We start from the raw sequence: 24276 nt of genomic DNA, 5'->3' as shown, positions 1-24276 counted from the left end.
GGCAGGGTGTGGGAGCTCCCCTTCTGGCCTCCTGAGTCCATTTTACTTTTATTTTTCAATTAAAAAGAAAACTTTATTTATTTATTTAGAGAGAGACTAAAACAGCACAAGTGGGTGATGGCCAGAGAGAGGGAGGGAGAGAGAATCCCAAGCAGGTTCTGCACTGTGAGCACAGAGCCCAACGCAGAGCCCGAAGCCATCAAACCCTGAGATCGTGACCTGAGCCAAAATCAAGAGTCAGTTAACACACTGAGGCACCCAGGTGCCCCTGCTGAATCCACTTGAAATAAGATTTCCTTTATTTGGTTTCACATGGGTTAATGTTAATTTTTAAAAAGTCAATCACCAGAGCACCTGCGTGGCTCAGTTGGTTGAGCCTCCGATGTCAGCTCAGGTCATGGTTCGCAGTCACAGGTTCAAGCCCCGCATCAGGCTTGCTGCTGTCAGCACAGAGCCTACTTCATATACTCTGTCCCCTTCTCTCTGCCCCTGCCCCACTTGTGCTCTCTCTCTCTCAAAAATAAACATTAAACAAAAATGTAGGAAAAAGTCAATCACCCTCATCTCATATACTGAGACTGGTTTTTATTGTGTGTAAAATATAGCAGGGGGAGCACCTCTTTCCAAAGGGTAGGACATGGTCTTTCGAATAGTTCCTACTGTTGAAAACCAGCAGTTATGCCCTGGAGCTGGAATATGTAACACAAAGGCAGAGTTTATATATAAAGAAGAGAGGGGCACCTGGGCGGCTCACTTAGTTAAGGGTGCGACTCAGCTCAGGTCATAATCTCATAGTTTGTAAGTTAGAGCCCTGTATTGGGCTCTGGGCTCACAGCTCAGAGCCTGGATCCTGCTCAGGATTCTGTGTCTCCCTCTATCTCTGCACCCGCGCACGCGCGCGCGCGCACACACACACACACACACACACACACACACACACACACGCCCCGCCCCGCTTCTCAAAAATAAATATTTTTAAATTTTTTTGAAAAAAGAAGAGAGTTTATTCCTTGGCCAGGCAAAGGAGACTGCAGCAGGCGGATGCCTCCAAGACTGCAAGCCTGCCCAGGGTAAAAGGCTGAGGGGTTTTATAGGAAAACACAGGATCTGGGTCGGGTACATGCTGCCAGCCACGTTGGTTATGTCTTTGAGGTGATCTCATGACTAGCACTGGCCCGGGCTATCTGAGTCTCATTACTAAGTATCAACATTGATACCAAGTTCCCGGAACAAAGGATTCTACAGAAAAATAAGTGAAGGTGTAGGGGCTTCGAGAGGAGGAAGAGAAAAATTTGTTCAGTTTAAAGTCAAGCTTTGCCGAAGCACTAGTGTGTCCATCTTAATTTCCATCCAGTATTACATTTCTATAGCAGTTTCATTATCCCTATTAATTATACTGCAGAATATGTTTTATTTCAACCTATGTGGGGGCATGAGCAGTCATGACACCTCAGTGTAAATTACAAGTGCCTCTATTGGGAACTTCCATAAGCTTGAAGGTCGTATGATTACACAGGAATGGGGGCACTTGGGTAATTCAATCCGTTAAGCGTCAGCTCTGGATTTTAGCTGGGGTCATGATCTCATGGTTCCCAGGTTTGAGTCCTGCCTTGGGCCAGGTGCTAAGCGTGCCAAGCCGGCTTGGGATCCTCTCTCTCACTCTCTCTCCCTGCCCTTCCCCTGCTCACACTTGCTCTCTCTCTCTCAAAATAAATATTTAAAAAAAAAGATTTGGGGCATCTGGGGGGCTCAGTCAGTTAAGCTTTTGGCTCTTGGTTTTGGCTCAGGTCACGATCTCACGGTTTGTGGTTAGAGCCCCGAGTCATGTTCCACGCTGATGGTGCAAAATCTGCTTGGGATTCTCTTTCTCTCTCTCTCTCTCTCTCCCTCTCTGTCTGCCCCTTCTCTGCTTGCCTTCTCTCATAATAAACAAATAAACTTTAAAAAACTTGAAAAAAAAAAAAGGAAAAATCTGTACGGATGTGCCTGTTAAACCTCAGGCTAGGATCTCTTGCTCTATTGTCATTTCAGCTTCTCTCTGTATTAAATTAGTCAAGAGAAACTTTTTGGTCAGGGAACAGGCATTATCCAGCATTATCTGTTGAGTCGGCCAAATACACTTTGCTGATGCTTTGTTACTTCTCCAGGCTGACTCCTCTCCATTGTCTTCCTCCAGGAAGAGAACTCCCTCTAATCTGCCTATTCTAGTTAATCTTTTTCCTCTGACTGCTGCTCTTCATCAAAAACAAATTCTACTGTCTCAGGATAGCTAGACTGGCATCTATATCCTCTAAGGCTCTTTTCTGACTTGTGGGCCATTGTTTGATACACCATGTGTGTTGTTTCCATTATGTACTATTGGCTTGCATATGGTTAAGATACACATTTTCCACCCAAAATGTTGGGCACCCCGTATAGAGTTAAATGAATGATAGTCAAAACCGTCTGCAATTTAGTTTGAGTATGCCGTAAGGCCTCCCGTAGCCTTCTTCCTCTCAGGATGGGACCCTTCCTTAGAGAATCTCAGATCTACCACTTGATGCCCAATGCATTAATGTCATTAGGAGCCCATTGTTTTCTCTTATTTTGATTAATAGCTTTCTATCCCCCAAAACAAGGGTGATTGTGATGTGTATAACACAGTGTGGCCTGTTGGGCACACTGCCATTACATTTTTGCCTTTATAACCAGAGACTTTTGCAAGCATTTGATCAAGGTTTATAGTTACACAGCAATCAGTGTGCTGGGAGCTATATACCAAATGGCTTAAAGTCTCAGTAGGAAGCAATTCTTGGAAATTTCCTCCCAAATAATACCTTGGCAGTAGATGTAGCCTGAAAATACTAGTCAAAAGATGCTATTATTAAAGTTCAGTTTAGCCATTAACAGTTGATCCAGTTCATCAACAGATTTTACGACCAGAATGTCTCCCAGACTCAGGTTTGCAGACTCCCATCTGACCTGGTCGGGTTCCAAAAGCCGGGATAGCCTCAGGAAACATAGCTTCAGCTTCCTCTCTCTCTTCCTCTCTCTCAAGGTGTTAATACAATGTTGGATTTGTTATTTCCTAACCTACGTATTTGTTTTTTATGCTTAACTATTATTTCTCCTTCTGTCCATTTGTCATTTGATTGTCATTTATTTGTATCCAAACATTTCCACCTTTAGAAAGGGCATTAATTTTGGCTACCATGCTAGTCCAGATTGCTAGCAGCAACTCTAGCAGCAAGTGCCTCTCCTTCAATTTGTTCAGTGATTTACCAGATTATTTTAGGGACCTCTAGTCCCCTCCTCACTCCTCAATACACACACACACACACACACACACACACACACACACACACACACAGGGTACTGAACCTTTCACATCACTCCTTAAGGATGCCCATGGTCACCTTGCACTCTCCCTTACTTTCCTTCACCACATAGAGCTGTTAAACGCTAATTGCCCGCCAATTGCTCTATTTTTTTCACTTGTCCTTGGGCATAAATTGTTCTGCAAACTAATTCAATAACATTGTCTTTTTTTTTTTTAATTTCCAAGAATTTTGAGAGACAGAGGGAGACAGGGCATGAGCAGGGAAGAGGCAGAGGAAAAGGCAGAGACAGACCCAGAAGCAGGCTCCAGGTTCTGAGCTGTTGGCACAGAGCCCGATGCAGGGCTCGAACTCACAAACCACGAGATGATGACCTGAACCAAAATTGGACACTTAACCGACTAAGCCACGCAGGTGCCCCCAAATGGTGACTTCCTTTAAAGACATAGTTTCTGAAGTTAAGTTTGATATATTTTCTGACTCAAAGAGAATTCCTTTCTGTTGTCCTATTCCTTGGATCTCTCTCACAAACTAGCCAGCCTACAATCTAGTCTGTATCTTCATGAAATTCAGGAATCTCTCTCCAATTGCCTTTCACCACAACCTCTACTATTCAAGCGCTAATGCTTGAACTTCTGCAAGCTCCCTTAGAAGTCTTTTCTGAAGTGCGTGGGTGACTCAGTTGGTTAAGTGACTCTTACTTTAGATCAGGTTGCAATCTAATGGGTTCATAAGTTTGAATCCCACATTGGGCTCTGCGCTGACAGCACTGAACGTTCTTGGGATTCTCTTTCCCTCTCTCTCTCTCTCTCTCTCTCTGCCCTTCCCCTACTGGCTCTCTCTCAAAATAAATATTAAAAACAAACAAACAAAAAAGAACGAAGTCAGTTATTTTCGAAGCGGGGGGCTTCCATCTCTCCCCGATGATGATTAGGAAGAAACTTCTATGGACTGCTTTTCTCCCTAAGCAAAATTTCTGTGCTAGAGCTCTTGAGCTGGGGTTAGGAACAGGGCATTCTTGGGGCACCTAGATGGCTCAGTGGGTTAAGCGTCCGGCTTCAGCTCAGGTCATGATCTCACGGTTGGTGGGTTTGAGCCCTATGTTGGGCTCTGTGCTGACAGCTCAATGCCTGGAGCCTGCTTCAGATTCTGTATCTACCTCTCTCTGACCCTCTCCTGCTCGCACTCTCTCTGTCTCTCAAAAATAAATAAAAAAACATTAAAAAAAAAAAAAAGAACAGAGCATGCTTCTCTGAGACTCCTGATTGCTGTAGGTGCTGAGTGTTCAGTGAAGTGGAGGAAGGCAGCAGCCTGAGACCCCCTGGGCTTGTCTCTCCTGGCAAGAAACCCAGGCTTCCAAGCTGTGGCAAGGACTACTGGGCCGCGGTCTTACCAGCATCCTGTGACAAAGAGCCTGACCTGCACCCAAATCACACGATAGCCCCCACTTCCTAAGTTAGCAGTGATTTAAGTCACGGCTGTACCACAGACACCCACACACGTTCCCTTGTATTAATAGAACATCTCTGTTCATTCTCTTGCTGCCTACTGCCATGAGGATGTCCACATTTAAACATTATTCCCTCCTAACAACCAAAAATTCTGCAGTTAACTTCATGGAAGTCAGGAAAAGTTAGCCTTCCTGTCCTTTTCCTTTGGAAAGTATGAAATAATCATATCTTTGAAGACATACAAAGTTTTTTCTTACCATAATGAGGGATCACCTTTCTTCCAGGCTCTTTTCTACTATCCATTCTTAAAAGATAGGATTTTGTGAGATTTATTATCATAAAAACAATTTAGCAATTTGAAGAGTAGCAGAATATGCCACCCCAAAATGTGCCTCTTTGGTAGAAGGATTATTTTGAACTGATTATTTTTAAGAAAGTTTAGACCCAAGAGAAGCTCTGAAAACAGGTATCACCTTCCAGCAAGAGAAATCCACAATGGTAAAGGAAATTTACATTAGAAAGGGGCCTGTTACCTGAAGAAAGCTATTACTTGCCAGGCCAGGCAGCCTTTGTTTACCAAACATTTTTTCTGAACTTCCTGTGAATTGCCTTTCTGCTTTGTTGAAGCCTCAAGCCCCAAGCTTTTCCTTAGCTCATGGTGTCTATAAGCCTCAATCCTCTAGGACCCTTTCAATCTCATATATCTGTGGGGCTCCCATTAAGTAACTAAAACAACATTAAAAAAATCAGTTGGGGTGGACACCTGGGTGGCACGGTTGGTTAAGCGGGTGACTTCGACTGCTCAGGTCATGATCTCACAGTTAATGAGTTTGAGCTCTGGGTAGGGCTGTCTGGTATCAGTGTGGAGCCTGCTTCAGATTCTCTGTCTCCCTCTTTCTCTGTCCCATCCTCCCTCGCTCTCTCTCAAAAATGAAATAAACATTAAAAAAAATTTTTTTTTCTGTTAATCTGTCTCCTTACCCCAGGCCCCTAAACTCTGGCCCATCCTCAACCCGACCAGTACGCATTCCCCTGAGAACAAACAGGCGTCAGGGTAAAATTCTTATGCCCAAGATTTCATTATCATCCCCCAAAACCAGAAACCGCCAGGGAGACCGAGTCACGCATGCAAAAGCAAAGGGCTTTATTAAGGGTTTAGGCTCGCAGAACCTAAACTCGGGGCTCAAAGACCTTACAAGTGCAATGGATCCATGCTGAGAGCCCCGAACAAAGGAGGGGTAGGGACTTTATGGGTTTGGGAAGGGGGAGTTACAGGAAATTGTGACACAGGTATAGTGACCCAATCACTATCGCCTATCAATATTGGCAGTAACTTTAACCATACATTGTTACTTTTGGTGGGAGCCAATCACAACATTTAGAGTATTGACCAATCACAGAGTGGGCCCAGGACCCTCTTATAGGGTGTAACTAGCCTTCTAGGCCTGCCCTTAGAAATGTTAAGGGTGTTAGCTGGCCTTTCCTGATTGGGTATTACAAGGGTGGTCCCTCCTGCCTTGGGCAATGTGTGCCCTTCTATTGTCTAATGATTCTGAGAAACTGACACTTAGGCCTTCAGGGTCAGAGGGAAACTTGAAACCTGTCATAGAGTCAGTTTGCTTCAGATCTGCGTCCTTACAAAATAAAATATTCTCTGATCTACTACTTGAATATGCCACTGTTAACCTTAAAAATCAAAACTGCCAGTTACCTCACCAGCCAAAGATGGGGTTATTGGGGAATAAAAGAGAATGAAATCTGGGACAAACAATGACACAGTAAACCCTTACCCAAGTCTGGGGAATAAAAGAGAGGTAGGCTTTTTTTTTTAAGGTTTTTTTTTTCTTAAGTAATTTTTACACCCCACATGGGGCTTACACTCAGGACCCCTAGATCAAGAGTTACATACTCTTGTGATGCCTGGGTGGCTCAGTCAGTTAAGCCTCCGACTTTGGCTCAGGTCAGATTTCATGTCTGTGGGTTCGAGCCCTGCATCAGGCTCTGTGCTGACAGGTAGCTCAGGGCCTGGAGCCTGCTTCCAGTTCTGTGTCTCCTCTCTCTGCCCCTCCCCCTCTCATGCTCTGTCTTTCTCTGTATCAACAATAAATAAAACATTAAGAAAATTTTTTTAATAAAAAAAAGAGTCACATACTCTTTAGACTGAGCCAGCCAGACGTCTGGAGAGGCACCTTTTTTTAAGGAGCAAAGAGGTAAGTCGAGAAGCCTGTTATAAACTAAACTCACATTGGAGTAAACTGGAAGTTCGAAATGTGGTGGCTGCTCATTGGCTCAACTGTTACAGAGAAGGGGGAGTTGGGGAGAAAAGCTTCTCTTCCTTTGGCTGGAATAGCAGAGTAGTATCCACATGCACAGTCAAGTCTATGTAAGGTCAAGTCCTAAAGTCAAAGTCCATCTCTTACTATTGGGTTTGCAATTGACTATGACTGGTGTGGCCAAAACCTCCTAATGTCACTTTAGTGAGGTTTTCAATAATTACGTTTCACACCACCCATTCACCCCATTTCCCTACATCTAGTTCTTTTTAGCTTTGTTTACTCTTCCCTTTTGCCTGTCTTGAGTGTTGCTTGCACACTTTGTGGTCAAAGGCTTCTTCCTGTTGCTATAATTGCCCTCCCTCACTTGTAATAAACCTTTCCCCTCAATGCAATAATGCTTTTGAATACAGTCTCTCCTTCATTAAATCCAGATTTGATTTTTATTCCAGTCTTATCAGTAATTTCTCTTGGTATTGCCTACCCTGTGACAACCTGAACATACGGTTTTTATGTTTCATGGTTCACTTTGAGTTAACGTTCAGGATAGAATAATAAGTCAGTACATGGAGCAGACTGCGTTGTCCCAACTAAGGTCACCATAGAACAGCTGGCTCTCAGCCAATTCAGCCGGCACATGAGACAGTCCAATTGAGACGTGAATGACCGACTGCCCAGTGGAGATAAGAGGAAACTGCCACCCTATAGAGTGAGGAACTCCGTAAGTAGTGTTTTAAACCTCTAAGTTTATGGGTATTTGATAGGTATCAGTAGATTAATGATATAGTGAACACGCAAAGGAAAGAATGAGCAAACGAATAATGTCACTCTGGAGATTGTGTTCCTTCCTGAGTAGGAGGACGGCAAACCGGGACTTCCAAAGTAGATTGCTAGTGGGGCTTCCGAGCTGAGATGATACATAGTATATGAGCTGATGAGGATAAAAATACGACGTTTGAGTATATTTTTGCAACTTTAGTTGCTAAGGGGGTGTTTGGAAGTGTATAAAATGTATCACCCACCAAAAATAGGGAGTCGTGATACTAGGAGGATATTAGTGAGTTCTGCGTTAGTCATGCATTCACCTTGGACTAGAAAATATCTTCATAATGTTGTGAAAAGTCAAAATCACAGGGGAAGTTGGATTAGTTTTTAAGGCATCTTTAAAATAGGACAGCATCTTAATTCAATATCCATTTAGTGAAAATACATGTACCTTGTCCTTTATATACCAGGCACTTTGCCAGATGCTAACAGTAGATCAGAATAGTCATTATAATTAAGAACCTGACAATCTTGTTGAAAGATACTGACAATTGCAATGCTAGGAGCAATGACAGCAGTAAAGAATTTTCTAAATACTTGGGGTTAATGCCAATATTAGATATGGCTGGATTTAGGGCTGAAATGATGTGGTCAGAATTTCCTCTCTCCATGTGTTAATACAGCTCTCCTCTGTGTTGGACTCATTGTTGGATTCCACATGGTAGCAAGATGGTACCAATATGGTGGCAACAGTTTCAGTCCCTATGGCCTCATTAGCTTCATATCCAATAAAAAAACAAAACAAAACAAACAAACAAAAAACCCTCTCCTTCCTAAATGTCCTAGCAAAGCCTCCTCTTTCTTGAAGAATTTGTCTATTCCTAAACCAATCATTCTGGTTGGAGGTATGGGAGAGGCACTAAGAATGTGATTCACCGATTGGTTTAACCTGGATTATGTGTTAAATTTGGAGTTTGGGGGTTTGGGTCTTTCCGGAACCACATGGACTGAAAACGAGAAAGGAAGGGCACAGCTCTCCGTGTGTCACCAGATGGTGATATTCAAAACACAGTTACTGGGGCACCTGGACAGCTCAGTTGGTTAATCAACTAACTCCTGATTTCAGCTCAGGTCATTATCTCACACATTGTGAGTCTGAGCCCCGAGTCCCTCATTGGGGTCTTCCTTGACAGCATTGAGCCTGCTTAGGATTCTCTCTCTCCCTCTCTCTCTCTGCCCCTCTGGGCTCATGGGCACTATCTCTCTCAAAATAAATAAACTTTTTAAAAAATTAAGAAAAAAAACACAATTACTATAGGTTACAGAGAGCCTATGTTTTGTCATTCTTATTTACCACAAAAATGTACCCACTGTTTATGATTTACCTATTTATGTTGAACTTTTTTTTTTTGACAAGTGGTAGTTGCATTTTTATTGTTCTTGATGTTAGTTAAATATGTCCATTTTTTTTCTCAGTGATTATTTCTGGACTGTTAGCCAAACTCCTAATAATCCTCATCACACTACTGATCATGCTTTCTTCCCTCATGGGAAAAAAAAAAGGAAACAAAGTGTGAGTTGAAGGGAAAGAAAAATGCTTCTCTACCCTCAAGGTCTTCCAGCTGGATGAAAAAATCATTAAATTTACACGAGACAGATTAACAGGAGAAAAAACCCCAAAGTTTTATCATGTGCACATGATAAGTAATGAAATGGAGACCCAAAGAAATGACCAAGGCAGCAGTTTTCATACTTTTCAGCCAAAGAAACAATAAATCTATGAGGAATTGACAGGATAAAAAAACTTCTTAATTTTGGGAGTTTCAATTAAGGAATTCTAAACAGAATTTGAGTTGGGGTAGTAAAAAGTAGGAAGAGTTAGGGCATCTGGCTGGCTCAGTTGGTCGAGCATGTGACTCTTGATCTCAGGGTTATAAGTTTGAGCCCCCATATTAGGTATAGATTACTTTAAAATTAAATCTTTAAACAAAACTTCTAAAATTAAAAAAAAAGTAACAAGAGTTATTTATACAACCTACTGAGCTCTAAATCTCCCATCTCTAGTGAGAAGAATGTCTCTTTTCCTCCTTGTACAGGGATGGTAACTTTCACATGGGAGATTCATTTTCTGCCTTCCGAGGGCTGGAGAAGGGTCTGAGTGTCCCTTTTGTATAAGTTATCTCTTTAAGTGACTTTTATTTAAAATGAACAATACGCCAAAGTGTCACATGTTGGTGCAGTCTTCCCTTGATCCCTACAGGGTCTTAATATTATTCTCAAGAAATTCTCATCAAGTAACCATTAAAACAAGAACATGTAATTTTGCCTAATTTCTGTGAATAAAATCTCAGTTAAAATTGTAACAGCTACTGGGGTGCCTGGGTGGCTCAGTTGGTTGAGCGTCTGACTTCGGCTCAGGTCATGATCTTGTGGTTCGTGGGTTCAAGCCCCGCATCGGGCCCTCTGCTGATGGCTTGAAGCCTGGAGCTTGCTTCAGATTCCATGTCTCCTTCTCTCTCTGCCCCTCCCATGCTCATGCTCTCTCTCTCAAAAATAAATACACATTTTAAAAAAGTTAAACAAATTGTAACAGCTACTGTTAAAAATGGTTCTTGGTTACCTGTATTAGTTTGCAAGTGCTACTATAACAAAATACTACAGACTAGGTGGCTTAAATATTTTTTACGGTTTATCTTATTTTTGAGAGAGAGAGACAGAGTGCTAGCAGGGGAGGGACAGGGAAAGACACAGAATCTGAAGCAGGCTCCAGACTCTGAGCTGTTATCACAGAGCCCGACATGGGGCTTAAACTCACAAGCCATGAAATCATGACCTGAGCCAAAGTCAGATGCTTAACCAAATGAGCCACCCAGCTGCCTTCCAGACTAGGTGGCTTAAACAACAGATATTTATTTTCCTATGGTTCTAGGAGATGGAAGTCTGAGATCAGGATGTTGACTGGATTGGTTTCTCCCCAGGCCCACCTCCTTGGCTTCCAGATGGCCACCATCTTGCTGTGTCCTCACGTGGTTCTTCCTCTGTACATGCTCCAGGTGTCTCTCTGTTGTCCACATTTCCTCTACTTACAAGTACACCAGTCAGATTGAATTACAGCTTACCCTAAAGGCCTTAATTTGAACTTAATCACCTCTCTAAAGACCCTATCTCCAAATGTAGTCACATTCTGAAGGACTAGGTGTTAGGGCTTCAACATATGAGTGGCAGGGGGTACAGTTTAGCCTATAACACCACCTTTCTGACTTTATAGTCTCCTCCCCTCCCCCCTTTCTCCCTGACAAGCTGCTTTAGCACACTGGTTTTTGAGTTTCAACTACTAAGCATTCCCCCTACAAAGGGCCTTTGCACATGCTGTGATGATTTCTGCTTAGAACGATCCTCCCCTGCTATTCCCTGGCCCACTTCCTTTCTTTGTTCAGGTCTCTGATCAAACATTAGTCCCATCAGAGATAGTTTTGACCAATTTAATTAAAATATCATTTATCAGTCAACTTTGTTTCACAGAATCTATCTACTGACTTAATTATTTAGCACATAATTTATTGACATAATTATTGACTTAATTTATTAGCATATAAAATTTATGAGGAAGGAAGCCTGTGTAACTACTGTTATCTCCAGAACTTGATATAGTGGTTGATACAAAAGTATCCAATAAATGTTTGTTGAATGAATAAATATTATTCCTGAAGAACAGAGAAAGACTAACACACTGAGTCTTCTACACATTAGTAACTAAGTTATGATTGAATATCATCTGCTAATCATATGTCTCTCCAGAACTAGAAGTTATTATTATTATTTTCATTTTAGTTTCATTTATTAAGTAATCTCAATCCCCAACATGAAGCTCAAATTCACAACCCTGAGATCAAAAGTCACATGCTCTGAGTGAGTCAGCTAGGCACCCCTGGAACCAAAAATTATTTAAGAAAAAAAGTGGAACTATTTGGTTGGAAACACATAATAATAATAGAAGAATAGCAGATGAATGAAAATTAGTGAAATAAGATGGAGGAGCTCTATTAGAAAGTAAAAAATGAAGAATAGTATAAATATATAAACATGTAAACCATATATGTATATGTATATAGGTAAGAGGTAGAGTGAAGAGAAATGAAAGCACCAAATCCAATTAATTGAAATCTCAGAAGGAAAGAAAAAGAAGGAACTATATGATGAAATAATATAATGAACTGTGATGGTTAATTTCCCAGAATTAAAAACAGAAAAAATTACTCAATTTGAAGAGGCCCTTGGAATGGTAAACAAAAGAGATAACAATAAAGGACATGATCTCAGGTTTCAATACTAGACGAGAGTAAGAGCTGGCCGTGGGGAATGACAGATATCAGCAGTCTTCAAAGTCTGCAACCCTCTTCACTATGACCTAAACGTTCAGGTATACTTCTTTTATAATGTTTTAGAAAAGATTATGTCAGGCTCAATATGAAAGTTCAGAAATACTACCTATTATTTGATAATTATTATATATATATACATATATTTTTAAGTTTATTATTTTGAGAGAGAGAGAAAGAGAGTGAGCGAGCATAAGTGGGAGAGGGGCAGAGAGAAAGAAGCCCAAGCAGCCTCTGCACTGTCAGCACAGATCCCGATGTAGGGCTCAAACTCAGGAACCATGAGATCATGACCTGAACAGAAGTTGGCCGCTTAATGGACCAAGCCACCCAGGTGCCCCTTATTATTTCATATTTAAAACTTTAATTTATTTGGAATATATTTTGCAGCACACAAAGCGGGGATTTAATTTACAATTTTTCTAAATGGACAATGTTTCTAGCACTATTTATTGAATGATAGCACTGCTTCTTTATGTAATATTTTTATGTCTTGTTATTTTTTTAAATACATTAATTTATTGTTTAATTTACATCCAAGTTAGTTAGCATTTAGTGCTAACAATGATTTTAGGAGTAGATTCATTAATGCCCCTTACCCATTTAGCCCATCCTCCCTCCCACAACCCCTCCAGCAACCTTCTGTTTTTCCTCTATATTTTATGTCTTGTTATTTTTATTTTTTCAGTGCTTGCTAGGAATTTAAGGCCATGATGGAATTTGGTGAATTAGCTAGAATAATTTGCACTAGTTGCTGCAACAGAAAAACTCTCATATTTGAATGTGTCTTCCTGGCTCAGTGCAAACTTTGGGAGTGATTCCAATCTTGCTCCCTGGGGTGGTTCTTACCCAACCTCAGCCATTTGCCTCACATACAGGCATGAATCAGTATTTAGCTGAAGATTTATTTTTTTATTAAAAAAATTTTTTTTAATGTTTTATTTATTTTTGAGACAGAGAGAGACAGAGCATGAGCAAGGAGGGGAAGAGAGAGGGAGACAGAATCTGAAGCAGGCTCCAGGCTCTGAGCTAGCTGTCAGCATAGAGCCCAATGCGGGGCTCGAACTCACAAACTGTGAGATCATGACCTGAGCTGAAGCCGGACGCTTAACTGACTGAGCCACCCAGGGGCCCCAGTATTTAGCTGAAGATTTAAAGAAAATATTTTTATTTTTTAAAAATATTTTTAAACTTAATTTTATTTATTTTATTTTACAGAGAGAGTGTATAAGCAGAGGAGAGGAGCAGAAAGAGGGAGAGAGAGAGAGAGAGAGAGAGAGAGAGAGAGAGAGAGAGAGAGAGAGAGAGAGAATGAATCCCAAGCAGGCTCCACGTTCAGCCTGAAGCCTGATGCAGGGCTCGATTCCATGACCCTAGGATCATGACCTGAGTGGAAATCAAGAGTTGGCTGCTAAACTGACTTAGCTACCCAGCAGCCCTAAGAAGATACTCTTTAGATCTCTCTGGATCTTTGTGTAGTGTCTTCCTTTCTGCAGCCCTGTCCAGAAATATCTAGCCACTGGATTCTCAGCCACTTAGACTCTCACTTATGTTTCATCAACTAAGACCATCTGGTGCTGCCTGGGCCCCCTCTCCCTATATAGTGGCCTGAAGATGTTCTTCAGGAAGTAATGTGGGGTAATTTTAGGGCTCACCTCATTTCTTTCCCATTTCTTGGAGACCGCTGTTCTGTGCTACTTGCTATCCAATGTCTAAAAGCATTGTTTCAGGGGTGCCTGGGTGGCTCAGTCAGGTGACTGTCCAACTTCAGCTCAGGTCATGATCTCATAGTTTGTGAGTTTGAGCCCTGCATTGGGCTCTCTGCTGTCAGCACAGAGCTTACTTCGGATCTTCTGTCCCCTCTCTCTTTGCACCTCCTTCCTCATGCTGTCTCTCAAAAAAAAAAAAAAAAAATAGGGGCACCTGGGTGGCTCACTTGGTTAAGCGTCTGACTTAGGCTCAGGTCATGATCTCACAGTTCATGAGTTTGAGCCCCATGTTGGGCTCTGTGCTGACAGCTCAGAGCCTGGAGCCTGAGCTCTCTCAAAAATAAACATCAAAAAATAAAAATAAATACATGAAGATTTAAAAAAACATGTTAACTAACATGAATTTAAATTGAAATTTTTGTAATGTTTAATTTTGAGGGAGAGAGAGACAGAACACAAGCAGGCGAGGGGCAGAGAGAGGGGGAGACACAGAATCCGAAGCAGGCTCTAGGCTCCAAGCTGTTAGCACACAGCCCAGTTGGGGCTCAAAGTCACTGACTGCGAGATCAGGACCTAAGCCAAGTCAGATGCTTAACCACCTGAGCCATCCAGTCATCCCAGTTTTTTAAAATTGATAGACTTCATTATTTAGAGTAGTTTTACATTTACAGAAACATTGAGCAGAGAGGACAGAGACTTCCCCTATCTCCCCTCCCTGCCAACAGTTTCTCCTATTATTAACAAACTGCATTAGTGTGGTACATTTGTCATATTGATAAATGGAGTATTGATACACTATTATTAAGTAAAGCCTATAGTTTAGATTGGTCCTATCTTAGTGATGTACAGTTCTGTGGGTTTGATATAGGTAGAATGCCATGTGTCAACCATTATAGTATTACTCAGAATAGTTGCACTGCCCTTGAAATCCCTATGGGGGTCCATCTCTTTATCCCTCCTTCCCTCTTCCCTGAATTCTTGGAAACCACTTAAATGTTTATTGTCTCTATATTTTGCTTTTTCCCAAATGTCATATTGTTAGAATTATACAGTGTGTCGCCTTTCGGACTGGCATCTGTCACTTAGTAATAAACTGTCCCCTCAGGGTGTACAGATGTGGAAGGAAGCTTGTAAAGCTGGGTACTTCCACAAGTGCCGAAGGAAGGAGGGCTTCATTCCTGAGAGTACTGGGTGAGCGTTGAATTTCCATCTTCCTCCTTCTCTCTGCTACTCCCCTGTCCATTACGTGATTCTGCGTTATCTAAGGGTTTATTCAACCTTTCTCTCAACTATATGCTTTACCTCTACAAGGAGTCCTGCTTATTTAGAGGATTCACTTTAAGAGCTTTTCCTGGTCTTTAGCCTGGAGTCAAATCTTACCACTGCTAGGCTTTTTAGGTATAGCTGAATGGGGCGGGGCTTAATCACCGAGGTACTGGTTTGGATTTGATAAATGCATACATTCTCTGTTCAAGGGGGAGTCAGTGCCCACCTGCCACTGACATGTATTAGTTCTAGAATTATAGTTATTCAAGCAGGAGAGGAGGGAACAATCGAAGGAACCATAACTGATTTAATGAGCCATTTATCGTTTTGTACCATCTGTATGTACTTAGACCAACTGTTCCACAGGTAGTCTTTTAATTAATTATCATAACTAATGCTAGAAGGCTTCATCATGCTCGGGGCTCTATTGGGAAAAAAAGGCTTTGTTGCTCTCCAATAACTTATTTTTAATATGCTTTGTACATGACCTTGTCCACTCTAGATTCATTAGTATGATACACACATATATCATAAAATATATATTATATATCCTAATATAGTATATACTGTATATATTAGTTAATTACTGTCTGCTATATATAGTATACACTTATGTACATATAGATACAAATATACATATATATTTGAGAAACCCCCAATTTTCTTGTTCACTATTGGTCTTCTGTTTTACAGTGCTGTTAGGATTTATTCCTTTAGAGATCCCATTCATTTCCTTTTCAAGGCATTTTCAGAAAGAGAAGAGGTAAATGTGTGTTCTCAGTCTGCCATCTTGAACTAGAATCACAAGTTTTTCATTTTAGTCATAAGTTCTACTTCTGTATTCATTTGTAGAGTTGAATAGGAGGAATAAATGACATGCTGGCTCAACAAACCAAATTTCATAGCTCTCCAGATTTTTCTGTCTCTTTCGCAGGTGAAATAATCTCTTGAAATACAAATATGCTTTAAGTATAAAAAAATAATGGAAAGAAATTCCTATCAAGGAAGCAGGTGCATTGTTCTGCCATGATATGCAAAGAAATGTTCAGTAATGATGTCTAGAGGTGGGTACTTAAATTTTCCAGTCAATATAAATTTCTATTGATGTTATTAAATTAATCAATATTTAATAAATGTACTAAATGAAGGCAACTGGGCTGCTGGGAGCCACACCAGCCTCACTGGATGACACAGTCACAGCGAGGAAATGGCAGACGTTTGCACAGCTTCTGCCATGAGAAGCAAAACTGGTATCTCCTTCTGCTACTACTGCCCATGTTGGGAATGAGCCTACTGTTATTGATTAGACCTCACAATATTCCAAATCAGACTGATATTCCCCACACAGATACCTCATGAGAAGAAGCATATTCCTAACCCTACAAAGGAGATTTTAGATTAAAGCTCTGCAGATGTTTGTGGAAAGACTCTTCCAATAGGCCCCTGTAGATTCAAAACATAGACTATGAAGGGGTTAAAAACACAAGAGTTGCATTTAAGTCTGGACCGCAGAATAGGAGCCTAACTTGAAGATAAGAAACGGGCAAGGACAGAACAGAAGTCCCTTCCCAAGGTCCACATCCTACAAATACCCTCCCTTGTACTGACTTCAGTTATGAAGATGGATAAGAAAATAGAAACCAGGTGCAAGGCTAATCACATAGGCCCCCCATGGTGCTTACATCAAAGAAAAGCTTTCTCAAGCAACTTGTTAACAAGCTTTCTTTCTCTTGTGGTTAATGAGCTAGATAAAATAACTCCTAGCCTGTCTATATACAACTTAACCTATGTTTTAATCTTAGCATTACTAACTTAAATAATGTGTATGTTATTCTGTATTTTACTAAAAACATCCTATTATTCTCTTGGGTATAAAATTTACTCGACCTCACTGTAAGTGCGTTACATGACTCGGTTGTAACTGATTAATTAAGGACAAAGTCATAAATATTGTCAAAAGACCAAATAAGATAAGTTTGTTACTTTCTTAATCTGGGGGACTGATGCCAAGAATGAATTGGGATGGTACTACAAGAATACTTCTATAAAACCTGTTTCTGTACACTTTCTGCTGATCAAAGCATCTTATCACAAAAATTAGCCACTGTAAAAAATTCTATTTTCCCATGTCATGTTATCACTTGACTTATAAATAAAGACCCCAAAACCGACAGGACAGAGATGCCTGCCTGGTGGTCAGAAAGAACCTTGTGGCCCTCTCATCCCTTTCAGCGACACCATCCATCCTTCAGGAACTCCTAGACCGGCTGGAGCAGGACTCCAGCACTGGTTCACTTAATGTCAGAGGCTGAGATGATTCATTCAAGAAAAGGAACATATTTTCTCAATATTCTGTTTCTCTAAAGAGACCATTCAGAGGAATGATTATCTTATTAGGTGGTTCTTTGGAAGAAGCAAGTTTTCTGTGTAGATAAACCAGGTATTACTTCATGTCACCTAATCAACCAAGTAATAGTCATTGAGCAATATGTAGTCTATACTGCATATAGTAGGCAGATTAAAACCCTGCCAAAAGCTGTCCATGCCCTAATCCCTGGAACTGGGTCAACGTTATGTTACAAGGCTACAAGATTTTGCAGATGGAATTTGCTGACTTTTAGAGAGATTATCCTGGATTAGTTGGGTTGGTCCAATTTAATCACATAGGCCCTTAAAATGTGGAAGAGGAGGGCAGAAGAATCAGAGAGATACAGGGAGAGAAGGACTTGATCCACTGCTGTTGGTAAGAAAGGAAAGGGGCCATGTGCCAAGGAATGCAGGTGAATAGAAGCAGAAAAGAGCTCTGCGCTGACAGCCAGGAAGGAAATAGGTCTGTGACCCCAGTCCTCTGACCACATAAAGTTCAATTCTGCCAACAACTTGAGGGAGTTACAGGCAGATTATCTCCCAAAACTTCTAGAAAGAAAAGCCCCTCTGCTGACACCTTGATTTCAGTCTTGTGAGACTTGGCAGTGAAATCAGCAAGCCTGAATTCTGTGGTTTCGAGCTGTGACATTTGTGGTAATTTGTTACGGCAGCAACGGAAAGGTAGAGCACGTCTATTGACACTGCAGTGGATACCAAGACTGATTTGATTTTTAGTACAGGATTCAGTTTATAATGTCTTCAGATGTATTATTACCATCGGTTACATCTTGGTACAAATCAAGTATTTGAGAATGATGTAGTGTCATGCAATGAAGAAAGGAAGAAGAAAGAATAGTGTAGGATACTCAGTTTTTACTTACGACTTTGGCTTAATGACTCAAAACTAATACATGTTCTTGTCTCAGTTGAACTATTGTCAGAGATCACCCAGACTCAGCAACCCTCAATTTTTGAACATAGGGTGGGGTATCAGGATTTGGGCCAATGGCTTTACCGCTGGCTTAATTTGTCCCAACTGAAGGTGAGTTTCTACTATCTCACAATAAATTGATAAGTGTAAATACAGTTTATGAACTGGTGTGATGGTAGATGCCTGAAGCTCTGTGTGGGAGGGCTCAACAGGGTTAGAAAAGAAATAGCCATTGTTATCTGAGTAAAACGAATTAAAAATAGAAGAATTACCATATGGACTCAGGAAATAAAAGGAAACATGTCAGAAGGAATCTTTGTTGGGGCCCCTGGGGGCTCAGTTGGTTAAGCGTCCCGACTCTTGGATTTTGGCCCAGATCATGATCTCACGGTTTGTGAGGTAGAGCCCCTACAGGATCTGTACTGAGGACAAGGAGGCTGCTTGGGATTCTCTCTCTCCACTGTCCCCTCTTTCTGTGCCTCCCTCCTTCGCTCTCTCTCCTCTCTCTCTCTCAGAAAAAAAAAAAAGAAGGAATCCTTTTTTATTTGACACCACCTTCAAGGGTTAATAGGCTCCCAAAGTAACTTCTCTTATAACTTGATATAAATCCAATTATAATTATAATAACCAAATACTGTTCACTCTTCATTCTAGGTTGCTTGCATAAATTCACAATTCAGTGCTATTTTAGTTAGCATTCCCAGTTTCTTTCTTTCCCTTTTTTGTTTTTTTTTTAAGCATTCCCAGTTTCTTAACAGAATTTAGTAGCTGATAGGAATGATCCTTGCAAGAGGAGTCAGGGTAGGACTCACCTGCGATTACATCAGAATGCTTAGGGCACTGGGCAGGAAGAAATATTACACACTACGAAGGAGTCTTGTTGCAAATTTCAATGAAAAATTTACTGTTTCAACCATTTCTTGATTCTAGCTATATACACTTTCCCAAATTGTTTAGTCATGCTACATTGCATGCCTGGTTGGTCAAATCCATGGAGCAAAAGATTTACAAGGTTATCTGCTTCCATTTCAACAGGAGTTGTCTTTGTTTTTTTTTTTTTTTTTTTTGTCCTTTATTACCTGGATTCCACCTAATGATGACACCAACTGTTCTCTTTTGAATTCATTAGACATCAGTTTGTTTTGGTTTATTACATTCAAGTGAATCAAACCTACCCATATATTCATAAAATACGTACATATTGCCATATATAGAATGAGCAAATGTTTTTCTAGTCAATGTTGTTTTTTCCTAGTCTTGGAATTTTTTTTAAAAACTGACTAACCCTATTCGGTAACTTGGATTTACATTCAAAGCTCTACCTATAATCTTTCATTGTTACAATATTTCTTGGCCTCTTTTAATGACTGAGTTGACTAAAATTGCTAGCAGTAGCTTGCCAAAGAAGTGCTTTAATAAAGGAAATTAACTTCTTTTAATACGATGACTGACTTACCAAGGTATTAACACTATTAATTTACCTTTGGACAGTGCTTGTGAGGTTACATTGGAACACTGGGAGAAGCGAATAAAAGCTAAAAATGCAATCCTAGCAATGAAAACAATGTGGTAGACATTTTTGGAAAAGAGATTGTCTGCAAACAGTAACTCTTGAGAAATTACAGTTCACCATAGGTAACTGTCTACCTCTGATTTTTAATGTATAAATTGAGCTTTTCATTTTAAGTAGTTTATAGATTATTTTCTCCTGGATGTATTAGCATGCTATTGCATTACAGAAACTTTTCTTTCCTGTCCGTTCACACTGACCAAAACAATATATTTTCTCCTTTCCCCCTCTTCACTTTAGCTTTTTAATACCATGTTTATTTCAAATTTTTTTTTAACAGGGCAACATCATTAAATTAAAAAATAAACTTAACAGGACGCTATTATTCACTCAGAGATTTGGTTGGACAGCAAACAGGGCTAACAAGTGGTAAACTCTTCAGGTAGAGAAAGCTTGTTAGAAGATCTTTTTGATCTTCTGGTAGGACCAGCTGGAGGTAGAAACCAGCGGCCCTATTTCCCTATCATATTTGGATAAGTCACTTTACAAGTGTGTCGAGGAGGTTCAATCTTCTTGGTCATTCCATTCCATTGAAACTCCATTAGATTTTCCTTCAGTAGCAGTATTTTCATAAAAGACTTTGAATTTTGTCTTCTCATTTTTGACAATATTAATATTAATATTTAACAACATGATGGGCTTCTTTCAATTATTAGGGCTTACTTTTTATTTTACATTTACTTTCATTTTTCATAATTTTTTTGGTTTTGTTTTCTATTTGCTTCTTTTCCTGAGTTGTCTGACTTCCTGGGTGTGTGTGTGCGTGTATGTATGTTTTGCCATGTTTCCTCTTTTCTCTTCTGCTTTTCCAGAACAACTTGACACTACTAAGGACTGTGTACTTTCAGAATAGTCTTTATACATTTAACTGATATAAAAGGGAAATTCTATTGCATCACATCCTCTGTCCCCTTAGCTTCCTTTTGCACATTTAGATTTTACAGAAGTTAGGTTCCAAAGAGGTAACACTAATTACTACTAATTAATACTAATGTACTAATACTACACAGATGATTTTTTCCTAGGAGACTTCTCAGCTGGGGTCATATCACTATTGTCCCCTCAATAAACTACCTGGAAGGAAGAAGCCATTTTACATACTTCTTTTACATTCCCTACAATATCAATCACAGTGTTTCTCAAAGGGTTTGGTTTACTGGGGCGCTGGTTATATTCACAGTCATAGGCCTTACCTGGACCTATAGTCAGAGCCTCAGGAACTTGCAGATTTCGTTTTCATGGTCTAAACTTTCTCCTGGGCCTTCACCTGAATTTTTGGTCACTGCCTTGATATGCTTACTTGAATATATTTTCATCCCACTTACTTAACACATCTGAAACTTAAGCACTCACTGCTATTATGCCTGGACACATCTTTGGAGTCATTCTTCTTTGTATCCCATCATTTTTTACTTAATCAACATATTGGCCTTTGTGCCGAGCACTGGGAATGATAGTGATGAACGTGACCATGGGTTATGCCCTCCGGGATCTAAAGCTTCTTGTACCGAGAGTTACTTAATCCTACAGATTTTTTCTCAGAATACTCCCTTATTTTCCTTGTCAGCACTTTCATCTATAATCTCATCACTTAAAGTGTCCTGGGCCCATATAATCTCGTCACTTATGTTTGGACGCCATCATTTTTTCCTAATTAGGTTCTTTGCTCCGAATCTCCCACCTCTTCTGAAAGATTAATGTGCTGAAAACTTAATCTTCAAAGCAGCCCTTTGAATATATTTTACCCTCTTGTAATGCTTTCATTGTTTCCTGGTGCTTATAGGTTATTTTCCAAAGTGAGCCGCAGATGGATTTCTGCTGAATAACCACTCCCCTCTAAGAAGTAGATGTCTGAATTTGATGTAAGAATTTTTACTTATTTATTTCTGGGCTCCTGACTTTAATTACACTTTCTGATTGAGCAAGCCATACTTTTCTCTTAAAGGCCTATCCCTCCCACACCCCCAACATGGCTGGCCCTTAGCATTTTGCTCTAGTTTCTGCTCAAATGGTTATTTTCTGTTTTACTCAGTAAGCATTTAGTATGTGTTCTTTGGCAACATTACTTATCTGCCCTTCCCACCTCAGACTCTCCCCTCCAACATTACTTATCTTTTAATGTATTTTTCTGATACTTCAATAATTCCTTAAGCTTCCTGAATGCAGAGGCAATGTTTTATATACTTCTTTATCTCTTCCTTGCCTAGTCCAGGCCAATGTATAGAAAATATTCAATAAATATCCATCAGATTATTTATTCTTTTTTATGCATTCCTTCATCAAGAAATTATTGAATGCCCATTAAAAACCAATATAGTCCTTTCTTTAATGGAGCTTACAATTGGAAAAACTAACGGAAACTTTAAGCAAATAAGCCAAAAGGAGATCAACTGCTTTGTTAGTCAAGAAATATTTTTTAAAATGTGGGTGGCTCAGCTGAGTGTCTGTAGCTCAGGTCATGATCTCACAGTTTGTGGGTTCAAGCCCTGCATCAGGATCTGTGCTAACAGCCTAGAGCCTATAACCTGCTTCAGATTCTATGTCTCCCTCTCTCTCTGCTCCTGTCCTTCTTATGCACTTGTGCTCTCTCTCTCTCTCAAAAACAAACAAATAAATAATTAAAAATATTAATAAACATTTTGAGAGCGCGTGAGTAAGTAAAGAAGGGACAGAGAGAGAGAGAGGAAAACAGAATCCCAGGCAGGTTGGCTGTCAGTAAAGACCTGAGTTGGGGCTTGATCTCACTAACTGTGGGATCAAGACTCAGCCGAAATCGAGTTGGATGCGCAACTGACTGAGCCACCCTACGAAATATTTAATAAGCACCTATCATGGGTCAGGTATATTACATGCTGGCAATACAAAGCTGACGCTGATAGTCTAATAGAGGAGAATCCTTTATAAACCACTAAAATACAATATTACAAGTGCAAACAAACATCCTAGGAGCACAAATTAGGGTGTAAATATCTCTGCCAAGCAGAAAGTCTTCACTTTTTGTTTGGGTCTTGTGAGCCAAGGTAAACAAGGGGTTGGGTAACGCATTGCTCATACGTGGGCGGTTCTTGGAAATCTGATAAGTTGATTCGTATATCATTATTCTGAACTAGGAATAGGATGGTAAGCAGCTCAGGCGGAGCTGAGGAGGAGACAGCCTTATGATGGAATGGGATGGGATGAATGGCTAGGTCTTATTGCTGGGCTTTCATCTAGGCCCTTCTTTAGTTCTGTCCCTTCAGCATGGATACCTAGGGAAAGGTTCCAGCTGCCCCTATGGTCTGCAATATACAGGACAGAATTATATTTGGGACCGACCTTTCCCTCTAAGAACCATAGGATGACAGAGTTGGAAAGGATACTGAAAATCACCCAGTTGTTTCTAATTTGCATGCCTGGGAATCTTGCGGGTTCTCAAAATAGCAAATGAAAATCTGTAATCAATTTTCGATATTCCAAAAAGCTACCACAAATTGCACATTTTTTCGTGGTATTAACTGCCAGGTTTCCCTATATTGTGAGAATTATATCAGATCCACATTAAATCGAGGTTCTAAATGAGATGTGTTCAGATTAAATATAATTTGTTTTCCCGTTACTGTTATGCTTAATTTGGTAAATAATTTTTCAAAATACAAGAGGGCATTGTCGAATAAAATCGGCAATATTTGCCACAATGCTTGCAACTTACAAAGCACCGTTCACTGACTTCATGTTAATTTATTCCTCACAATACCGTGAAATAGTTTTAACAGCAGACCCCGGACAACCTGACTCTCAGTTCAGTGCTCTTTTCAACACCTTAGGGCTTCTGGGCTTTTTCATAGCGTCCCAGTACACAGAGCCTTCAAACCGCGACTCGGAAGCACCTGCCGGGCCCTCGCCACTGGGTCACACCGCCCGCCTCTCGGGCGAGAGCCACTGCGACCGCTCCCTCTTCAGGTTCAGGAATGCGGCTCACCCCCAGCAGGCGTGGTGCAGCGACTCCGCGCCGGCGCCGTTCCGAGTGTGGAGCGGAGACCCCGGGCCACCAAGGGGGTCGGGGCCCCGAGCGCGTGCGCAGCAGCTGCGCGGGCACTCCCCTCTCCCCTTCGCTCCCAAACCTTTTGGCCACCCTACCATTCATTCCTCTCTCCGCAGCCCTTTCACCCTTTAGGCCAGCCTGACCACCATTTGTCACGAGCCGCACTAGCTGCCGAGGAGCGCGGCCGGCGTTGCTAGGCCGCCGCCGGGGGCGCGCTGCGCGGGTCC

The 24276-nt window shown here is 40.8% G+C and overlaps 1 protein-coding gene across 1 annotated transcript in view; it reads right to left on the bottom strand.

Moving 5' to 3' along the window:
* LOC115286662 (60S ribosomal protein L39) overlaps positions 1-24166 on the bottom strand; it is a 140813-nt gene extending 116647 nt beyond the window's left edge. The window contains exon 1 of the mRNA XM_029933085.1: positions 24145-24166. Within this exon, the coding sequence (XP_029788945.1) occupies positions 24145-24151 (7 nt within the window). The 5' untranslated portion in view covers positions 24152-24166. The remainder of the gene's footprint in view (positions 1-24144) is intronic.
* Between the last annotated feature and the right edge of the window lie 110 nt (positions 24167-24276).

The sequence above is a fragment of the Suricata suricatta genome, chromosome 3, assembly GCF_006229205.1.
Source record: "Suricata suricatta isolate VVHF042 chromosome 3, meerkat_22Aug2017_6uvM2_HiC, whole genome shotgun sequence".
Lineage (NCBI taxonomy): Eukaryota > Metazoa > Chordata > Mammalia > Carnivora > Herpestidae > Suricata > Suricata suricatta.
This window is presented reverse-complemented; position numbering and strand designations above follow the sequence as displayed.